General features: G+C 48.6%; 2 protein-coding genes across 2 annotated transcripts in view; both read left to right on the top strand.

Moving 5' to 3' along the window:
• fkbp3 (FKBP prolyl isomerase 3) overlaps window positions 1-19,063 on the top strand; it is a 73,606-nt gene extending 54,543 nt beyond the window's left edge. Inside the window, exon 7 of the mRNA XM_078093619.1 lies at window positions 18,393-19,063. Within this exon, the coding sequence (XP_077949745.1) occupies window positions 18,393-18,495 (103 nt within the window). The 3' untranslated portion in view covers window positions 18,496-19,063. The remainder of the gene's footprint in view (window positions 1-18,392) is intronic.
• On the top strand, window positions 11,946-19,063 carry naa30 (N-alpha-acetyltransferase 30, NatC catalytic subunit). Its single transcript, XM_040160542.2, has 4 exons — window positions 11,946-13,017; window positions 13,755-13,878; window positions 14,288-14,343; window positions 16,061-19,063. The coding sequence occupies exons 1-4, from the start codon at window positions 12,178-12,180 to the stop codon at window positions 16,196-16,198; spliced, it is 1,158 nt and encodes a 385-aa protein (XP_040016476.2). The 5' UTR covers window positions 11,946-12,177; the 3' UTR covers window positions 16,199-19,063.
• Window positions 19,064-19,104: the final 41 nt, after the last annotated feature.

Genomic DNA, 19,104 nt, shown 5'->3' with positions numbered 1-19,104 from the left:
GGAGAACTAATTAGGAGTCTTCATGCCGGATGAGCAGACTGCGAGGCTTTTTGGACCAGACTGAAATCAATGCGACCTTTTAAAGACTATATGGTCTCTATTGTTTAGCGACCCACGTCCCGAAGCCCATTGCTTACGACTCACACAAAGGCGGTGCCATCGATGCGGATTGAAATTAAAGATAAAGTTGTGTATTATTTTTGGTCATTAGAGGACTGAAATCGTTTTAGGCCCCTCTAAGTGGAGTTTTCCCATTGCCCCTCAGCGATAAAACAAGCAGCCTGTATCTGCTCCCCTTGTTGTCCCACGGCGATGTTCTTGGCTCCCTCCACGCTGAGCGCTTTCATCTTCTGCTCTGATATATAATTCATCGGAAAATATCTAATAGCCCTGGGGAGCGTTTCAGCTAAACGGGGCCGTGGTTGTAAAAAAAAAAAAAAAAAAAAAAAAAAAGAAGAAGAAAAAGGTGAAGTCGCTTGTTAATGTCTGTGGCAATGTGCCCTCCCCCTGTCTGCGGGCCAATCGGAGGAGTCACGGTTCCTCCTGCTGTTGGGGAGACGAATCGAGGGCTAAGAATCGTGGGACTGCGATGCCGCGCTCTCACTGCGCCGGATAATGCGGCCCGCTGGAGGAGAGCGCGATGCCTCCTCTCTCCTCCAGCGGCCCTTTGTTTGCTTATAGGGGGGGGGGGGGGGGGGGCGGTCATATGGCGAGGCAGAGGAATCTTTTCGGTGGCGTTTTATCTCTAAAATCCGTCTTCTAAATTCACATTTGTAAAACCTAATCAAGAGTGTGGTCCAGCATCATTGCAACAACATCTTTTTTTCACTATTTGCTCCTCGGATTAGTCTATAGGTCTCGTTTATTGCTATATTTAATTTAAGATATCCAGTGAGTTAAGTTTAGTTACTCGTGGGACACATAGAAATAAGCACAGCTCACAGTTGGATCAAAAACCATTTTGGTTCACTTTAGATGTCCGTCTCAAGGTCAAATCAATGACTTGGCTCACTAAACCAACCCCATCTGTTACACACTGACACACCAAACGCATGCAGTAAACTATATTGGACTTCATGACTGCTTGTTTTTTTTTTACCATCTGCACTGTAGAACTTACTGATGAACTCATCAATAGATTTATTGATAGGCTTGGCGGAGGAAGCGATACACGCGTTGATGAATTTGCTCATGGACGGCTGTCATTTTCTCAAAACGTTGTTGGAAATCAACCATCGTGTCTTTGAAAAGTAGACGGCACCAGAGCTCCATGGCGAGCTAACTAACACGCTAGCGCGCTACGTCTTTTTATTTAAAAGGCGTACGATATCTGCACAACTCGATGGAGAACTTGTCTGTTTTTTTTTTTTTTATAACCTGCAGTTTTATCACCATTTCACCCCGTCGCCCTCTTCTGCATGGCCTCCATCACACCCCGCCCTTCATTGCGTGAGATACATCCACCCGCTTGTGGTTTGCCCATGGGGAGGGTTGCATGTCTTGTCCCTGCTGGTACCTCGTTAACCTCCCACGGCCTGCGGCAAGTGTTAGCCAAACTGAGGGGGCTCATACCTGGGTATTGGTCAGCAGGGACCAGCCCCGGGGGGCCCTGGACCCCCCACCGGGCGAGGGGAGGGAGGCAGGCGGGACAGAGGAGGGCCAAACAAAAACACAACCTGGCTCCCCCACAGCAAACAGCCCACCTACCGTCGGCCGGCATCTGGGGCCCAGCACACAGCCTCTCTATTCACATTGTGATGCCGGCAAATACTAAGGAGCAAACACACGCGCACACACACACACACACACACACACACACACACACACACAGTGGTGAAAGTGTCCTGCATTTTCATACAGCAAAACTTCACTTCTTGCAAAGCTACAACCGAACGGGAAAGTTATCTGGTTTGGTTTGTTAGCTGAAAATAGTTCTTTTGTGAAGAGATCACAAGAGACAACAATGCACACACGTGGCTTTTTGGGACCCGCGCGAATGCTTTGGATGAATTGTTTAACTGTACTTTCAAGTTAATAAGGAGCATGTGGAGTACAAAGTTTGGGAATTGCAGTATAGAGAGAATGAGGGACGGAGAGGCGGAGAGAATGAGGGAGGAGGAGTGTAAAGTTAATCCAGTCTGAATCGATGGGCCCGGCTGCAGGAGTGACACTGAAAACAGTTTTTCTTTTCTTTCTTTTCTCTGCAAATTTGCTCTCCCCTCTCCCTCTCTCTTTGCTTCCTCCCGTGCCTCTCGCTATTTTTCTGCCTTCTTATCCTTTTTAATTAGAGGGGCTATTCTGCTGCACAGAGGACCTTAATCCCCAACTGACCAACAATGCAAAAAGCCAGGCTTTGAAGAGCCGACCTGCACCTCTCCCCCCCCCCCAAAACCTCCGCCCCCCCCCCTCCCCACCACCAATCGCTGCGCTGCCCGAACACTCCACATCTCCCCATCGGCTCTTTCCCTTCCCCGTCTCTTCCAAGCTCCCGGACAAAGCGCTCGGGGGACCACTGCAAAGAGAAAGGGTCTGAAAGAGCATTCCAATATCCGCCATGGTTCTCAAAAAAGCTTTGGTTTGGTACCGGGACAAGGCCGAGGTCAAACGGCAGGTGACTCTGAAAGAAGAAAAGTTACTGAAATAACCTGCTAACATCTGAAGTGTATTGGGGGGGGGGGGGATGCTAAAAGGTAACAAAGGAGGGACTGTGACAGAAAGAGTGATAGAAGAAAAGGCTGCACCTGCTAAGTGTCCCAGACGCCAAATCAGCACCTCTTTAAATTGATTTAGCTTTTCTGGCCTTTTTATGATTTTATAGCCCTTACTTTGTTGTGAAACACTTATTTCTCTTGGTTTCATGAGGTTTCCTCCCTCTGTTTTCTCACCGTCTTCACCCTCGATCTTCTTCCCGTGAAACACTTTGTGACCTCGGTTTCGAGAGGTGCGATAGGATGTAACTTGGTACATGCACACTTTTGACTTACTTAAGAAAATAAATGGGCAGGTGCTTAAGTTAAATCCCATTCCAACATTGGCCACTACATTTGGCAATGTTCACGTGAAGGTGCATAAAAAATATTTTGTAAAAGTATTTCAGAAAATGTTCAGGTTGGGCTGAAACAAACTTCCCCACTGGGTCCAGTTTCCATGTCTCAAGATGTGAGTCTATTAAGATGAATCCTTGTTGTTTTTAGATGATTATGCCATTATTAGTGAGAATAATCATTCAGGCTCCGGAAGGAGAACAAACTCACGTAAACTGAGATCAAATATTCATCAACTCATCACGTGCTGCAGCTTGTTTTGAGCATTTGATGACACAGTTGTCTTTTCTTTGGTTAATTCAGGTTGACGGTTAATTGTCCAGACCGGTGGTCCAGATATTAAAACCAAACATGGGCCGAATAATTAGACCGTCTCTCAATGCTAACGATCGCAATCAAACTCTGCCTTGAAGGAACAGAACTAATTTTCCTGTAATTTGGTTCAAGCTGATTTTCTGTGACCATTTCGCCAACATAGCAGTCTGACAAATTGCTCCTGGAGCACAATGTACTTACTGCCCCGGCCCGCATCTGAATGACAGTCAAATGGATTTCCTTTCTGCCGCCGTTTCCCCATTCTTACGCCCCGAACCGCTGGCTCGGCACTCCCTCACACAGACGTAGGAAACAGACAGGCCAGCCAAACCCTCTGCCTGGCTAATCACAGGCCCAATATTTCCACAGCAGGCAATTAGCATCTTGCTTTTATGTGTGAAAATGGCGGAGGCGAGAGTGGGAGCGAGTCGGGGAGAGAGGCACGTCGAAAACAGAGAGAGAATAAAAGAGCAATTAAGATGTTGGGTGAGCGGAGGACAGAGACAGGCAGCCTGCTGCCGAGTGATTTGAGGCTTGCCGGCCCGGTAATTAGCCCTTCATTGTGAGATAATGGACTTGGCCGGTCTTCCCGGTTCCCCGAGCCGCCCGGGCCGACTCGACCCGCGGAAGGTCAAAGGGCACAATGTGCAGATTGGCTCCTATGCGTCTGTGTGTCACTGTACATGTTGTTGTGGGCGAACCGTCTTTCGAGACTTGCGTCATCTGGTAATAAAGTCCGAGTCAGGCGAGCGGAAGAACAACGAAAGGATGGAAGTCTGAGCGTTCAGGTAAATTAATAATCTGTCAAAAATGACAAAGGTTTTCGGGGTGAATCCATAGTCGGCTTTATCCTTTTCTTTGGGGGGGGGGGGGGGGGGTGGAGAGTGTGCCAGTGAGAGCGCCGCCCGGCTTTGTGGCGTTGGGAGTCATCGCTCTCCCGGCCCATTCGCTCCTTTCTCCCGCCATCTTTAGAAGAGCGGTAATCTGTGAACCCTGAATCATAAGCTTTGGGTAAATCTATGTAATACGGGTAATTCGATGAAGCAGTATTTTCCTGGTGAGAGGCAAAATCCTGTTGACTATTCAAGGATTGAATCATCCAACGGTAATGCCATTAGACCAGTGCCACGGATTCCTCGGAAAATGCTGTTTAATTGCCAGTAACCAGCCATTGTTTGGTGACGGGTAAACACTAGCCGAGAGGAGGTGGACGGAGGGGGGGAGTGAGGAAGCGTGTGAAAAAGATGGCCCCTTCGGCTTCAGCCAATCGCCATTGAGGGACGGATTTACTGAGGCTGGATGGCGCCCGCGCCGCGGAGTGGCAGAGGCACTGGCTTAACTTAAGTCTTCAGGAGTATAAATGCAGAGCAACTCTTTCCTTTTAATGCAGGATTTGCTCAACAATGCGATTTAAAGGGGGGGGAGTCTGTTCCAGATAGACATTTTTTTTTTGAGTGGCGAGGTTTTTAAGGATCAAGCCTTGTTGCTCACGTTTATTAGCCCGGGACTCCACAGCTCAGCGATTGTTGGTCGTTGTAATCGCCGAACAGTTTATCCATGTTTGTGTTTGGCTTTACATATATGCTCCCTGACACTAAGTCCCATTCTTTCCACCTGTGTTGGAATTCTTTAAGAACAATAACCCCCACACACACCCGGCTGTTAAAGCCGCAATAATACTTTTTCTTTTTTTAAATGACATGAACTGTCCAAATCATCGCAAACTAATCCAAAGCTTTTTTGAGCAGCGTTTTTACTTTTACTAGTTAATCCAATTCTCAGAACACTGGGAATTTTTATGAGAATTTGAACATTTTGAGGTGCATTGTGGCGCCTCGGCGCGGCCCCCTGCTCTCAGGCCCGTCCCGCGGGACGCAGATTGGAAGTGAGAGGTGTGGCGGGCCGAGGCTGGCCTCCATTGTGAGCCGGCGCCTGGGAGACGAGCGGCGCTGCCAGAGCCGACGCTGATTGGGTTTGACACTGCGTCCAGGAGGCGAGAAGAAGCTTTTCTTTTGCTCTTTTTTTTATATAAGTAGAAGAGAGCCTTTTTTTTTTGTATGAAAGGCTCCTCCTCTGCCCTCCTCCAACTCCCCCTGGTTCTGTTGTGCTCCTCGCCCTCCTCCTCGGTTCTTTATCTCCTCTCTTTACGTTCCCATATTGACTCCCACATTTCTTTTTTTTTCTCAGATTAAGACCAGAGGACTTCTGTTTCTTTTGTCCGGCTTTTATATCGACCCTGTCACTTGGATGTCGACCAGTAAATTTGATCCTCAGCGTCACAACATAACATTTTTACTTTTGTCCTCTACCCCGATAAGCAGCAGTATTCATTACAGTAATTGTAATTCCAGCCATTGAGGCAGACCAAATTTGTCTCCTTCTCTAAGCCTGAAACTCTGCCACATGCTGGGCGCTCTATGTCTTCGGGTGGACACTCTGCCTCATAGGGCTCTTTAGTCCCCGTGCCTCAGGCTATGATCACACACGGCTCAAATCGGAGCTTTTACACAGGATTTATCTTTCAATTAACTTAGCTTGAGGTACATTTTGTACCACTTGTGCCCAGGCGGTACATTGTGGCCGCTATTTGTGTCCTACAACGCAATTTGGATGCAGTCATTTGCGGTTAAATCGGGAGAAACCCAGTTTTCAGCGCCTCCAAACTGGGATCCTGTAACGTGCCGCGCGTTACATTTGGCTTCGCTGTGACCGACCGAAAATGTACCAAACGCAGCACATTCATTGCCGGGTTCTTTGCGATGGAAATGTAATCCTCCTGGAGCTCCATGCAGAGGACGGGCTGTCTCTTCGGCGTTACAGCTGACCAATAGCGTGATGGCAGGTTCTGTCAGAAATAGCATCGTAGCAACAGCCTTTGGCGACGACTCTTTGATTGGTTGACACGTCAAAGAGTCAATGTTTTTAAAAATATATATTTTGTTAGATCCTATTGAGTGGGATGGAGTATAATGAAGGTTTCTGAAAACAAGTGTAATATTTTCCCAATTGCAACTGTGGTGAAAACCCCAGTTAAAATTGATTGAAATTAAAGACACAGCTTGACGCAGCTTGAATCCCAGACAAAATTGATGTACCCGGACATCTGGTCCGCGTAGCTTAGCATGAGACAAACTCGGTCCAAAATCCTCTTCCAGACCCCAAAAAGCTTAAACATTATGCCCGTTTGGCTATCTGTGAAAATAAAACATGCTGTGGTAGTCCAGCACCAGACTTTTTGTTTTTAGTAGCTTAGCTAACGTTAATAATTTAGCTAACGTTAGTAGCTTAGCTAACGTGACCTCGGCGTGTGTCTTTTTGTTGTTGTTGCACAGACATGAGTGGTGGTGTCAACCGTCTCATCTGACTTAGAGAGGACATGTCCAATGTTAAACACTTTGTAAATGTACTTTCAACCCTGAGGATTATGGGTGAGTGAGTTCAAACATCTTCACCGAGCACCGAAATAGCCGAATGTGGGAAGTTTTATTGGTATTGATTAATCAGCAGAGAGCACGACCATCTCGATCCGCTTATCAGAGGCACTAATGACGAGCTCCATTAGTTTAATATTTGCTTTTATCGCTGTGCCCTTAGATGACTGTAGCGTTTCATTAGACATGTCTGCCTCATATCTCACTTTGCACCCAGAGGAAACTGTGAAGGGATTAATTTTATGATGGACCCCCCGCCTCCTCCTGCCTCCCTGCCTCCCTGCCTCCCTGCCTCCCTCCTCCTCTTCACTCCTTCCCTCCTTCCCTCCCTCCTCAGCTCAGCTCAGCTCCCAGCCACAGCCAGGGCACCCAGGAGGAATAGTGTCTTTGTCGTCCTGCCGTTTTTTGGAGTTGAGGAACAAGAGGAGTTTAATCCTCATTGTCCAGGAGACTGCAAAGGGTGAGGGGGGGTCCTCCGGCTGTAAAATGATCCAACTGGCCTCGGCTAATCCCCTCCTAGCCCCCACTCCCCGGGCCTGACCCCCCTCCCGGCCTTAATTCATGCCCCCGTACTACCACAATATCACTCTACAAACACACATCCAAACGTGGCGAATGTTAAAAACACAAAATCGGACAAATTGCAACACAAATTACGCCATATGAAAGGTTTTCCCACATCCTCTCTCTTCCTCGCACTCATAATATTGTTAATAATTTAATTCATAGATATGTAGTAAGTGGTTTAGTGGGGAATGTTTAAATGGGATTTAACTTAACCACCTGCACATATAGAGGCTTAATCAACTAGTAACCAATCTTCACTCTGGGGATCCACCGGCTGGCTAATCAGCTGAAACCGCATGTGTCTTGTGAATTTAAGAGTTATTTTAGCAATGAAATCAGCCTGAATTTGTACTTTCAGCTGGCTGCGATGACATGTATGAATGCGTTTGTCTGTGTGTGTGTGTGTGTGTGTGTGTGCGTCTGTTAGTGACAGACAAATGAACAACAAACCGCCTCACGTCACGGCGTGCGTGGATGTGAAGATGCGAGTGCATGTGTAAGAATGCGTGTGCGGGTTGGCACAAAATAAAAACCCAATAAATAGCCCTGTTTTATTGTTCGTCTCATTAGCTGAAGGATTATTTGCAGCTCGTGCGGGACAGGGCTGGACGTCTACTTGACGTTAAGTCCCCCCCCCCCCGACGAGACGGATGCTCTCCAGCCTGCGCAAATCTTCTCCTTTGAATTTTCCCTACCTTGAAGCAGACACCTCCCTCCCTCTCCGTCCCGTTCTGTCTTTATTTCTCCTCTGTTTCTCGCTCCCCTCCTCTCTTTCTTTTTTCCGGCGCTCCTCCCTGAGTGACAGCTCAATACCCGGCTCTCCCAGGCTTATCTAGCCTCAGCAGATGGTTGACTTGGATCACTGTTCATACGCCACGATCTGGGCCGGTGATAAAGACTGTTACAGCGTGAATATATACGCTATCTTTCTCTTTTCTCTTCCCTTCACTGGTTCCTCCTCTCACCTCCCCTTTGAGCGGCGGCCGTTCATCACGCCGCTCTCTCCATCTCTACCTGGACGCGTCTTCTCTTCTCCTTGCCGTGTCCTCCACCGCTCCTCAACTGTGCACTTTGGCCTAGCATCCCCACCCGCCGCCCCCCCTATAAATCCTCCCCTCTGCGCCTCCTCATCTCCATCCATCTCTGTGCATTGAATCTGGTGCTGCTTGATTGTCTGTGCCTCCCTGCTGGGCTGGCGCCTGTCTAAAGGGCCCCAGGACCCTCGCACACTGAGGGGCGCCAGCCATGCCAGAGATGCCCTCTGCCTCCTCTCTCTCCTCCCGTATCACTTCATCTGGTCCCTCTTCATCTCCACGGGGCCGGGGGAAAGGTCAAATTGACTGTCTTTTAGGGTTCTTCTTGCTCTTCTCTAGGAGCAAAGTCGCACCTATGCGCCAGTTGACCGCTTCAATATGTTTCAAATGTTTTTCTGTGTGTGTGCCAAGAGTACAGCGACTGAACAGGTGACCTTCAAAGTGCTGCAGCCTGAAGCCTTTTCACGCTCACGCGTCTTCTGTTTTTGTTCCTTTCATTTACACCATCACTGCATTCGAACCACTGATGTGCACCTCACAGGCTCGAAAGGCCCATTTCATCTTCTTCACTTGTCTGGATTGGTCATTTGATGTCCTCCTCGCGCGCTCTGCGTTGAACGCCGCCAACCAACAGAGCAAAAGGGCTGCCGCTCGTTGATGAAGGACGGGGACTGAGCGCCGCGGGCGAGACGAGCGCGAACGAAAACCACGCGGCACCGTGGATGGAAAGAAAGCGACTGGCAGAGACATCACTCCGTACTCTGTGTGCCAGTGCAGCGTGAGAGGGGAGACTAAGTGAAGGTAAGAGGAAATTGTGCGAATGTAAGATGGCCTCTCGAGGAAAAGATGTGGAAATGTATCGGATAATAAAGCACAATGGGCGTTTTTATGGAGCCGCCACCCCGTCACGTGGTGGAAAATCTCGTCCCCTGCGATGGATGAGTGGTTCTACCTCTCGCTTCCATTCTCCAGATTGTACTGCAGCCATCTTAATCTGAACCCTGGAATCTGGCAACCAACCCCCGGAGCACCTGCATCCGCCGGGCCCGACCCGCTTTTGTTCTGGTCCGACCCCCTAACTTCAGCCCCTAATTAACCCAACGGAAAGTAATTAAATGCAGCTCTAGTGGACCAGACGCCAGACCGAGAGTAGAAGAAGAAGAAGGAGGAGGAGGAGGAGAAAAGGGGAAGGGAGCAGAGAGAGAGAGAGAGAGGAGCTTGGCCTCCACCTCCTGAGACCAGTTCACACACAGGAAGACGGGGAGAGAGATGCAAAATCGGAGGGTTGCTTGGGTGTCATTGTGAGCCTGGGTCGTCCTGAGCGCCACACTGACCTTGTACTTCTTTACACGCCGTCTGTCTGTTTTTAAGCTATTTCGAGGTCCTCCTGTGTGGCTGCCAACAGCTGTAATCACAAGCACACCAGTCACATGACGCAACTGATGCCCTGGAGATATTTGGAAAGGGGTAGAGACAGGATGGGGAGAGCCACCGAGAGAAAAGAGCATCGTAGAATGAAAGTGTGGGGGGGGGGGGAGAAGGTACGGGACGGGATTGTGGGAAAGAAGATATCTAAATATGGGTTCAAACCAGCCAAGTGTCTCTGGCACAACGCCGCTGCTGTTAGTCCCAGGCACGGCTCGCTAAGTGATAGAGAAAGTAATTAAGAGAAGCCTGTTCAAGTAGATAGGCCTGTAAAGGAGATTTGAAGAGGGGAACTGATTGTGCATGTCTGATTCCAGCTCTTCAGAGAGTTCTCAGCCCCAAGGCTTAGCTTTCAAAGGGCCGTCTCTCTCTCTCCCTGTCTTATTTCTCCCTTTCTTTTTTCTGTAACGTATATCTACAAACAAAATAGGACTCTGTCTTTCCACATATCAAGCAGACGTATGGTAGTTGAGTGTTGGACGGAATTTGGTTCTGCTCAAGACATCAGTCCACCATGAATCCATCCAGATTCCCATCCTCCTATCTATCTATCTATCTATCTATCTATCTATCTATCTATCTATCTATCTATCTATCATCAATTTATCCTGCTATATAATATCCACACATCCTTTTAGCTATATTTCCATCTTCTCTATCTATATATAATCCATCCTTCTATCTATCCATCCATCTTTCCATCTACACTTCTACCCATCTATCCGTCTATCGTCCATCTGTCTATGTATCATCTATCTATCCATCATATCACAGAGCTCAATAGATGTTTCATCTGGCTTTACAGAGAAAATGTTCCTGTTTTGACTCTTTACATGATGTGTTTTCCAATGATCCCCCTCTGAGTCCGCAGACAGGCCTACAGACACGACAGAGCAACACTGCCACCTACGATGGGCAGATAAACTGCCCATTGGTCAAGTCTAATGTGCGTTATGCTATAAAAAATAGAATTGTTTACAGCTTGTTGTGTCTTTGTGTATCTCATTGCCAAATATGTAAAACTGATTTAGAGTCTTTAAAAAAAAATCTAAAATATTTATGTCATGTTATTTAATTATCAAAAAATCTCTAAATATATATAAAATGTACAGAGAGAATAGGCAGTTTGTAGGTGGGGGCCCAGACATTTGTCTGTTGTTCATTTTTTTGTTATATTTCTGTTTCTAAAAGCCAGCAATAAGAAGACATGGACATATATATTTATAAAAAGCCTTTACATGAATAAATAATAAAATCACTTATTTCCTCTTTTTCATTTGTACGAAACAATTTAATGAGAGGAAAGTTTTTTTTAATGAGTAAACATCAAATAGAGTTTTATAATAACAGAATATGATCAACAACTTCGGCGTAAGTGTGCTCTGATCATCGTGTCATTTTAGGATAGGACTTTTCAGTACACAGTCCAATTTTACTTGAGAGAGATTACAATTATTACGGAACTAATCTACTGGTGTCATCTGCTGGAGAAACTGCAGCGTTGACGCAAAAGTTAAATGTATATTTGATCCAACTAAATCCGGGATCTAGCGTCCTCTGCTGGGAGGGAATTAGACCGCACTGGACACAGGGTCGCGAACCTTACACACTTTTATTGTTGAGACAATAAACCATTCGAATGGGTTCAATGTGCCAGGCTATAGGTTTATTTTAAAATATGCATATATTATATGTATATGATATTGTGCAATCTCATTGCATAATTCCGTCTCTGCATTAAAATAAATCATGTATCTCCCTTTATCAACAATTTTCCGAATTTGGCTTGATACAATCCTGTAAAATAGAAAAACAGACCACATATTTGTTTGTGATTCATGTCGAGGGGGATACATCAACGTAATTGTTTTTTTAATCCTAATTTGCTCCAGTTTCCCTTATTTGTGTTTTCCTTCTCTTCATTGTATTTTATTATGCGTATATTTTGTACACATTCTGGATCAATATTGTTGCCGTTGATGTGACAACCGCGTCAAAATGCAAAGCAGTCATGAAAGCAGAGACCGAAGAGTCGAGGCCAATGACCTTTTCTCAAACGTGAGCATATCGGCCCCGGTGTCTGAAAGAGGACCGCATCTGTCGCGCGTTACGCCACTGTCGTAAAACGTCTCTGGCTGCTGTTGCAATGGCGTTTGCTGCGACAGCACTTTCCGGCAGCAGGGAAATTGAGGAGAAAGCGGCGACAACCGTCGCCAGCGGATACGTTACCCCCTCAGATACCCTCGGATTTATGCGATATTCGGTAAACCGACGTGTATATTGATTGTAAGCACATTCGCCCCGCGAATGAGCTCGTGTTCAACGTTTTCCAAGCGTGAATCTCCACCTTAATGCGGTGGGATGGCCACAGTGCCGCCTGGGCCTAGTAGCGCGCTGCCTTCATCCCCGGCTGAAATTTCTCCTTTCCCCGGGGTTGGGAGCGCGGAGCCGGCCGGGCAAGACGCAGAACCGGCCTGCCACCGCGAGGGCTGCGTGCCCGCCGGCACGGGGACGACGTCGGGGTCGGTGGGCGAAGTGAACAGGTCGCTTAATAAGAAGCAGAAGAGCATGCTAGCTAGAGCTAGCCCGGCGGCGCTGCACCTTAAAATGCGAGCCCGAGAGCAGCAGCAGTTAAACGGCTTGGCCAGCCCGCCGGAGGACGACGACGGCCACCAGCGCACGGGAAAGCGGCCTGACAACCCGAGACCGTCCGCGGACAACAGTGACAGCGGCAACGAGGAGGCTCCGGCCCCCAGCAACCGCAGTGAGCATTGCCAACACGAAGGCCACGGCCCCTTCTCTAAAAACGGCCGTCACTCTCCCTTAGGTAACAATAGCGCGAACGGCATGCCGGGTTTCACGAGGACTGAGGGGGACGATGGGGGGCGTCCGGGGGACGAAGGGGGCCACGAGTCTGACCCCGAGGAGCCGCCGAGCGACGGGCCGCCGGAAGCCGGGCCCGGCGGACGGAGAGGCCGCGCCGACCCGCAGGAGCCGCCGGCTGCGGAGCTCGCCCGGCTCGACCTCGGCGGGTCCCCGGGCCGAGCGGAGGAGGACGGCCACGGCATCCGCTATGTCCGCTACGAGTCCGAGCTTCAGATGCCGTGGATCATGAGACTGATCACCAAGGACTTGTCTGAGCCTTATTCAATTTACACCTACAGGTACTTCATCCACAACTGGCCGCAGCTCTGCTTTCTGGTGAGTAAAACCGGCTCATTGAGACGAAAAACACCTGCAGTCACTCGATGACTCTGTTCATCGGGTCAAAATAAAGTGTGATCCGGCTCGTAGCTCCTGGACTCTGGATACCTAAAGGTGCATCGCCGCACTGGGGAAGGGTGTGACTTTCCATTAACTGTTAGTGTGTCTTTTGGCAGCCAAACCGCTGATGCAACACACACACACACACACATGTAAATGAGTGGCTGACTGCACATCCCCTTCGAAGGTGTTTTGTAAAGGTGGGCAGCGCTAATCCTTGTGGTTTTTTTATGGATTTCAGTCTGAATTACTCGAGGAAAATGTATCCGACATGACAGAATTGTTTATGGTTCATATAAAGGGTCTTTTGTCCACTCACATGAGCAGGAGCTAAGCAAGAAGCAACCATTGTAAACCCTTTCATTCCAGTTTTAGTTGAGAGTAATGTGCTCGAAGTCTTTGTTTCCTCTTCTAATGACATTATCCAGTCAGGGGTTTTCACTCGCTGTCCTTTCTTTGTTCTCCTCTGAGCCTCAAGGTCGTATAAACTCTGTTCCTGTTCGTCCAAAACATCCCTGTAACGTAACGAGGAAGTGTCTTGAAATAAAGGTCAGAGGTCAGCCGGCAGAACCAGCTGAACTGGCAGGACGGTAGTGGAGCGGTAGGCTTTTCCCCCTAGACGCTCACAGGCCCTAAGTGTTGTGTGTGTGTGTGTGTGTGTGTGTGTGTCACAGGCCATGGTGGAGCAGGAGTGTGTCGGAGCCATCGTTTGTAAGCTTGACATGCACAAGAAGATGTTCCGCCGCGGCTACATCGCCATGCTGGCCGTGGACTCGAAACACAGAAGGAAAAGCATCGGTGAGATCGGGATGCTGCTAACAAATCCATATATCCATGTGGCGCCAGATCGCGATGGGGTTTCTCTCTTCATACCGTGCGGGTCTAGACAGTAGTCTGGGATTTACAGTAAACCAGCATTCAACCGTTAGCGGTACCTGAGTGAGAAAAGAACTGGTAAAGAATAAAGCTACTCGTCCGCCCTTTCACAGTTGGGAGTGGAGACAAACAGCGTCTTTTGTGCTTTCTCTGAAGCAAACGCAGGATCTAGATAAGTCGCACACTGTAACGCTGTACTTGCACTTGAAAAGAACATGTATTTATTTACTCGAGGCTCAGTATGCTCAGATATCAGATATCCAGTGTTATGTCACTAAAAGTGGTTTTATTCATTTGTGTGCCGTCACTGACTTGGTCTCCTCTGCTTCAGGTACTAATCTGGTGAAGAAGGCCATCTACGCCATGGTGGAGGGAGACTGTGACGAGGTGAGGACCGTAGATCTGATTATCTTTTATTCGTGCATTCAGAGAACATTAAAAGCCAGAAAGACACTTTTTGTGGTTTCATCTCTGATAGACACACATACACAAGCTGCGTATTCACCCACAAAGAGACCCCCGCCCCCCCTCCAAATCCTGCCAGGGTGTGTGATGTATTGGTAATACCTGGAACAAAACCACATGAAATAACTGCAATACATTACTACAATTGGTTTTGGTTGCAGGCCTCTGTGTGCACAAACCAAGGCTTGAACGTCAAGGACCGGTTTTTTCTCCCCGTCCCTTCACTCATCTCAGTTGGCCGGTGACCTTGGTGGCGTCCGCCGCCCCGAGCCTCTTACTATTTCCTCTACTTCACCTGCTCTCCAAATAACCACCTACTGCCGCTCTGGTTCTCCTGTTGACCTTCCAGGACCACGGCCTTTTTATAGGAACGTAGTTTCTTCATCTGTAGAGTTACTGCGGACACTGCCACTGTATCGCAAGCTGCGTTTTCTGGTGCTTCTTTTATCCGCATGCAGTTTTTTTCTACGTGAGAACGGATCTTTGACTACTATGTTCTCAATAGTTTTGCAGCTAAAAGGCGGAACTAAGTCACACAATAGCACCGTCTAACTGGAATAGATATTTCCCTTCTCAGCTCCTTTCTCACAGCTACTGTTGTGTTGCCTACTGTGCTCTTCAGTCAAACTGTCCGTAGCATAACAACTAGAAGCAGTGTGAAACGTGGCCTGAGGCGCATTTCAAAAGTGTGTGTGTGTGTGTTTAACACACATGGATGTAGAACGTTCCTCCATTGAAGCTATTCTTGACCAACGACAGCTGACCCTGCAAACTGCTCACAGCGGCTGAGACATCAGGTGCTTTAAAGCTAATTTACTGGATTTTTATTTGTCTAACCTTTATTCATTCAGGGAGATTCTAACATTGGGGTCCTGGTCCGTCGTGTTCTTGCATCCTTAAGAAATAACGTAGTTCATAACGCAATGTAACACTTTAAGAGCGCTCTCACCACAAGCGGTGCAGGATGAAATGACTTCCATGCCGACGAGAGGTTTCAGATAGCGAGTATCTGTCGTCAGTGAGGATACAGACCGAGTTGTTGTGTGTCGCGTGGCCGCGTACAGACCACGTGCTGACGTTAGTGACCCAGCTGACTGGTGGAGGTGCTGGAGAGCAGCTCTCCTACCAACAAGTTCTTCCTGATGGCCGTCCCATCTTCAACACAGCGCGATGTTCATTTCGTATATACGGTTATGCTTTAGGGCGGGGCTGGCTTGTGACTGACAGGTCGCCACCATGTTTTTGTCTTCTAACTTTAATCCTTTTCACGGTGTGTTTTCAGTTCAGGAAGTTGAATTTGAATGCTTGCTTGGTCGTCCTGGAAATGTATTGTTGGATTGTACTTGGCTCCACCCCCTTGTATCACTTCTGCCCCCCCCCCAAAACAAGATGGCGACAGCCAAAATTCGGTATTTGAGGCTTCACAACTTTAGTCCGCAAACCAATGGCTGACGTCATGGTGACTATGTCCACTTCCTACTCACTCCCTTTGGCTCACTTCCAATAACATGAAACAATTAAACAGGGCTGAAACGTGCAAAACATTCTGTCGGGGTCCACGGGAACCGAGTGACGAGGATCCGTCAGTCCTCTCGTGTACCAAACGACGCACTGACGCCTTTTGTCTGTCTGTCCCCAGGTTGTATTGGAGACTGAAATCACCAACAAATCGGCCCTGAAGCTGTACGAGAACTTGGGTTTTGTCAGAGACAAGCGGCTGTTCAGATACTACCTGAACGGAGTGGACGCGCTGCGGCTCAAACTGTGGCTCCGCTAGAGGACGGGAGAGGGGACGGGTGAGGACGAGGACAGCCGGTGCTGTTCACCTCGTACGCTATCGGCTTGACAGCCTCAGCTCAGCCCTGGTCATTTCCCCTCGTGTACACACACACACACACACACACACGCATACATCACACACCTGTGTACACACACAAGCAAACCCTCTTCTTGCCCTTGACCTTTGAACTGTTGTTTAGGCAGAAACGGACTGACCCCCCCCCCCCCCCCCCCCCCCCCCCCGATCTTCTCATGACACTGTCTGACCAGGAGGGAGGGGTGGGGGATGGTCTCTGGGATGACCTTGACTGGGGACTAGAGGACCTCTTGAACTTTAAGCCTGGATGACGCATTTGACCCCCCCAGAGGACTGGGCCCCTCACCGGATCCTCCTGCAGGCCACGGGTCACAAACCGAGAAAAGTCGAGCAGCAAAACGTGAAGCAAAGAAGCGGCGCAAGGAAGAAAAAAGGAAGAAACTGGGTACCGCCTCATGTTTTTGTTGCTTTGTTGGGGGGAGGGGGGGGTTTGGTGCCTACGGCGTGGTCGGTTTTGCGTGATGTCATGTTTTTGTCTCCCATCCTGTCTGTCACCTGCCTCGGCCCCCAGTCTGGCTGAAGCCTGTAAAGGTGTGTGTGTGTGTGTGTGTGTGTGTGTGTTAGCTTGTTAGAGCAGTCAACCCCCCCCATTAGCACGCCACCTTGTTGCTTCGGTGTCCATCACTAAATCCCTCATCAGACCGACAGTATGTGCAAGCAGTTTTTTGTTTTTGTTTTTTACCCCGCAATGCACTGCCAACCGCTGCAAAATCCCCCAAAAAGCAGAAAACCGATTCTTTTAAAGAAGCTCCTCGCCAACAACCACGTGATCTCCGTTTACTCCTTTTTGTCTTTTTCTTTAGTCGACTCTCCTCGATGCAAGTTCCACTCGATCCATCAGCGCTGCGTTTCAGGGGCGAGCGGCGCGCCGAAACAAATCCTGTTGTGAGTGTGTGTGTGTGTTCTCTTGATAAAAAAAGGACAATAGACAAGTATTCTTAGCAGATTGTATTTTATTGTTTGTGCGCTCTCAGTCTAAACACACACCTGTGTAACCTCATGCTGCTCCGAAGCCGCTGAGTCCGCGGTGCCCTCGACCGATGCACGACCAACCTCGCCGACATTTTGGGAGCGTGTCTTGGATGCACCCTGACCTTTCCGATCCACACTGTTTATGAACAAAGGTCAGACTTCTTCTGGAACCGCTGCAGTGTCTGTGTGTGTCTGTGTGTGTGTGTGTTATTTTGACTGGCTGTGGATCGGTTAGAACTTTTTTACGTCGTGCACAGGAGAAGTGTAGACGAACAAATCGTCACAAATCACACACTTTGCGTTATTTTTAGCGTTCCGGGACTCGTCTTAAGCGTTTGCTGCGAGCGAGGACGGGAGACGATGCGGTCGATGGCTGAGGGACGAATAAACACGTTTCAATCTTTTAAAATAGAAATTAAAACAAAACTTTACATCACAGGTTGTTAATGCAATTTTTCTCGAAAGTCAACTTTCAAATGTTGCAGTTGGACGTCTGCGTGCTTTTACCCTGCCGGCATTATTCCCAGTAGGACGCAGCACAGGTCGCTGCCGCGGGGAACGACCACAGTAGCATCAGCTGCACAAAGACAAACTGCGCTGACGGCTGTTTGGCGGCCGGACGGGTTCACAGCCTCGCGGGCCGATGAGCCGCCGCCCAGTCGGTGAAGTTCTGGGTTTTGTTTCCCCTCGTCAGCAGAGCAGCTGAGACGTCTCGTCCCCGGGGCCCAGGACTGAAAGATAAAGTGGCTGTTTACAGAGGTGCCACCTTCACACCAGCCTGTGTGTGTCTGTGTGTGTGTCTTTGTGTGCGCGTTTGGCACAAAGGTTCAGATGACGTACTATTCACTATTCTTTTCTTTGGGGTTTGTATACGAGTGTTGATGTATTCCCTGGATATAATGAGCGCATGTTTTTGAGTTGAATCATCCTTTGGGAAGGAAGGGTCGGGTTGTCTTGTCGAGATTTTATTTTTGTTTTTGATTTCTGTTTCTACTTCAGCCCATCCAGAGAATATGGAGCGCTTCTCAACGGACAAGCGAGAGGAAAAAAACGCTCCCCCCTCAGCGACTATTTCCTTTACTGCTCCTCTGACGCTGTTTAAATTTAAATGATCACCCTGTTTAATCCCCCCCCTCCCCCCCCCCCCCCCCTCTCCATGTAACACCTCCCAAAACCAAGCCGTCTGGCTCCATCCGGCGGTCCGTATGTATGAAGAGGCGTTTTAGGGTTTCTTTCTTTCCTTCTTGGGCTCTTGTGAGATCCTGGCAGTTCCTCGTGGATCGCTCCTGGTCTCCGACTGAAGGGCTGTGTCGCCCGTCGGACGGTAGCCGCGTCCCGTCCCCCCCCCTCTGACAATGCATTCGGGATAAGTTTTGAATTTACAAGCCAGTTCAGTGTTCACAGGTTCTTTCCTCCTCCTGGACGTCCTCTGTGGTGTCCAAGCGGTAAACGATAACAATCTAGATACCTGCTCCTCACCCGGGGCGACGTCTGCCATCCTACAGGCCCCCCCCCCCCCCCAAGAAACCAGGGTCATATAGACCAGATGTTTTCCACTAAAGAAGCTGTGGTGGTGGTGGAGACCTGCGGGGGCTTTTCTGCAGTGTTTTTCGGGGGCTGGCTCCATGAAGCGTGCAAAGGGGAAAGCAAAGTTCTTCTGCATGTCATGTTTCTGTTTCCCCTGTTCCTCTCCCCCGTCCCCTCTTGATTTTGATCTGGAAATGTCCGATAGCTTTTATTTAATGTGGAAAAAGAACACAGAAATAAATTATTTGATTTTTTTAAGGCTGTAAACTCTTATCTTGTCTGCTGTCTGGAGTGTTTTTCTTGAGCTT

This window comes from Gasterosteus aculeatus, chromosome 18 (assembly GCF_964276395.1).
Source record: "Gasterosteus aculeatus chromosome 18, fGasAcu3.hap1.1, whole genome shotgun sequence".
NCBI lineage: Eukaryota > Metazoa > Chordata > Actinopteri > Perciformes > Gasterosteidae > Gasterosteus > Gasterosteus aculeatus.
The sequence above is the reverse complement of the archived record's forward strand: the minus strand, read 5'-3'. Positions and strand labels throughout refer to the sequence as shown.

What these genes read in the sequence shown, in the direction of transcription:
- naa30 (XM_040160542.2), top strand. Translation starts at nt 12,178, where the DNA reads ATGGCCACAGTGCCGCCTGGGCCTAGTAGCGCGCTGCCTTCATCCCCG. An exon ending in GGCCGCAGCTCTGCTTTCTG is followed by an intron (nt 13,018 to 13,754) that starts GTGAGTAAAACC and finishes TGTGTGTCACAG; the next exon opens with GCCATGGTGGAGCAGGAGTG. An exon ending in ACACAGAAGGAAAAGCATCG is followed by an intron (nt 13,879 to 14,287) that starts GTGAGATCGGGA and finishes CCTCTGCTTCAG; the next exon opens with GTACTAATCTGGTGAAGAAG.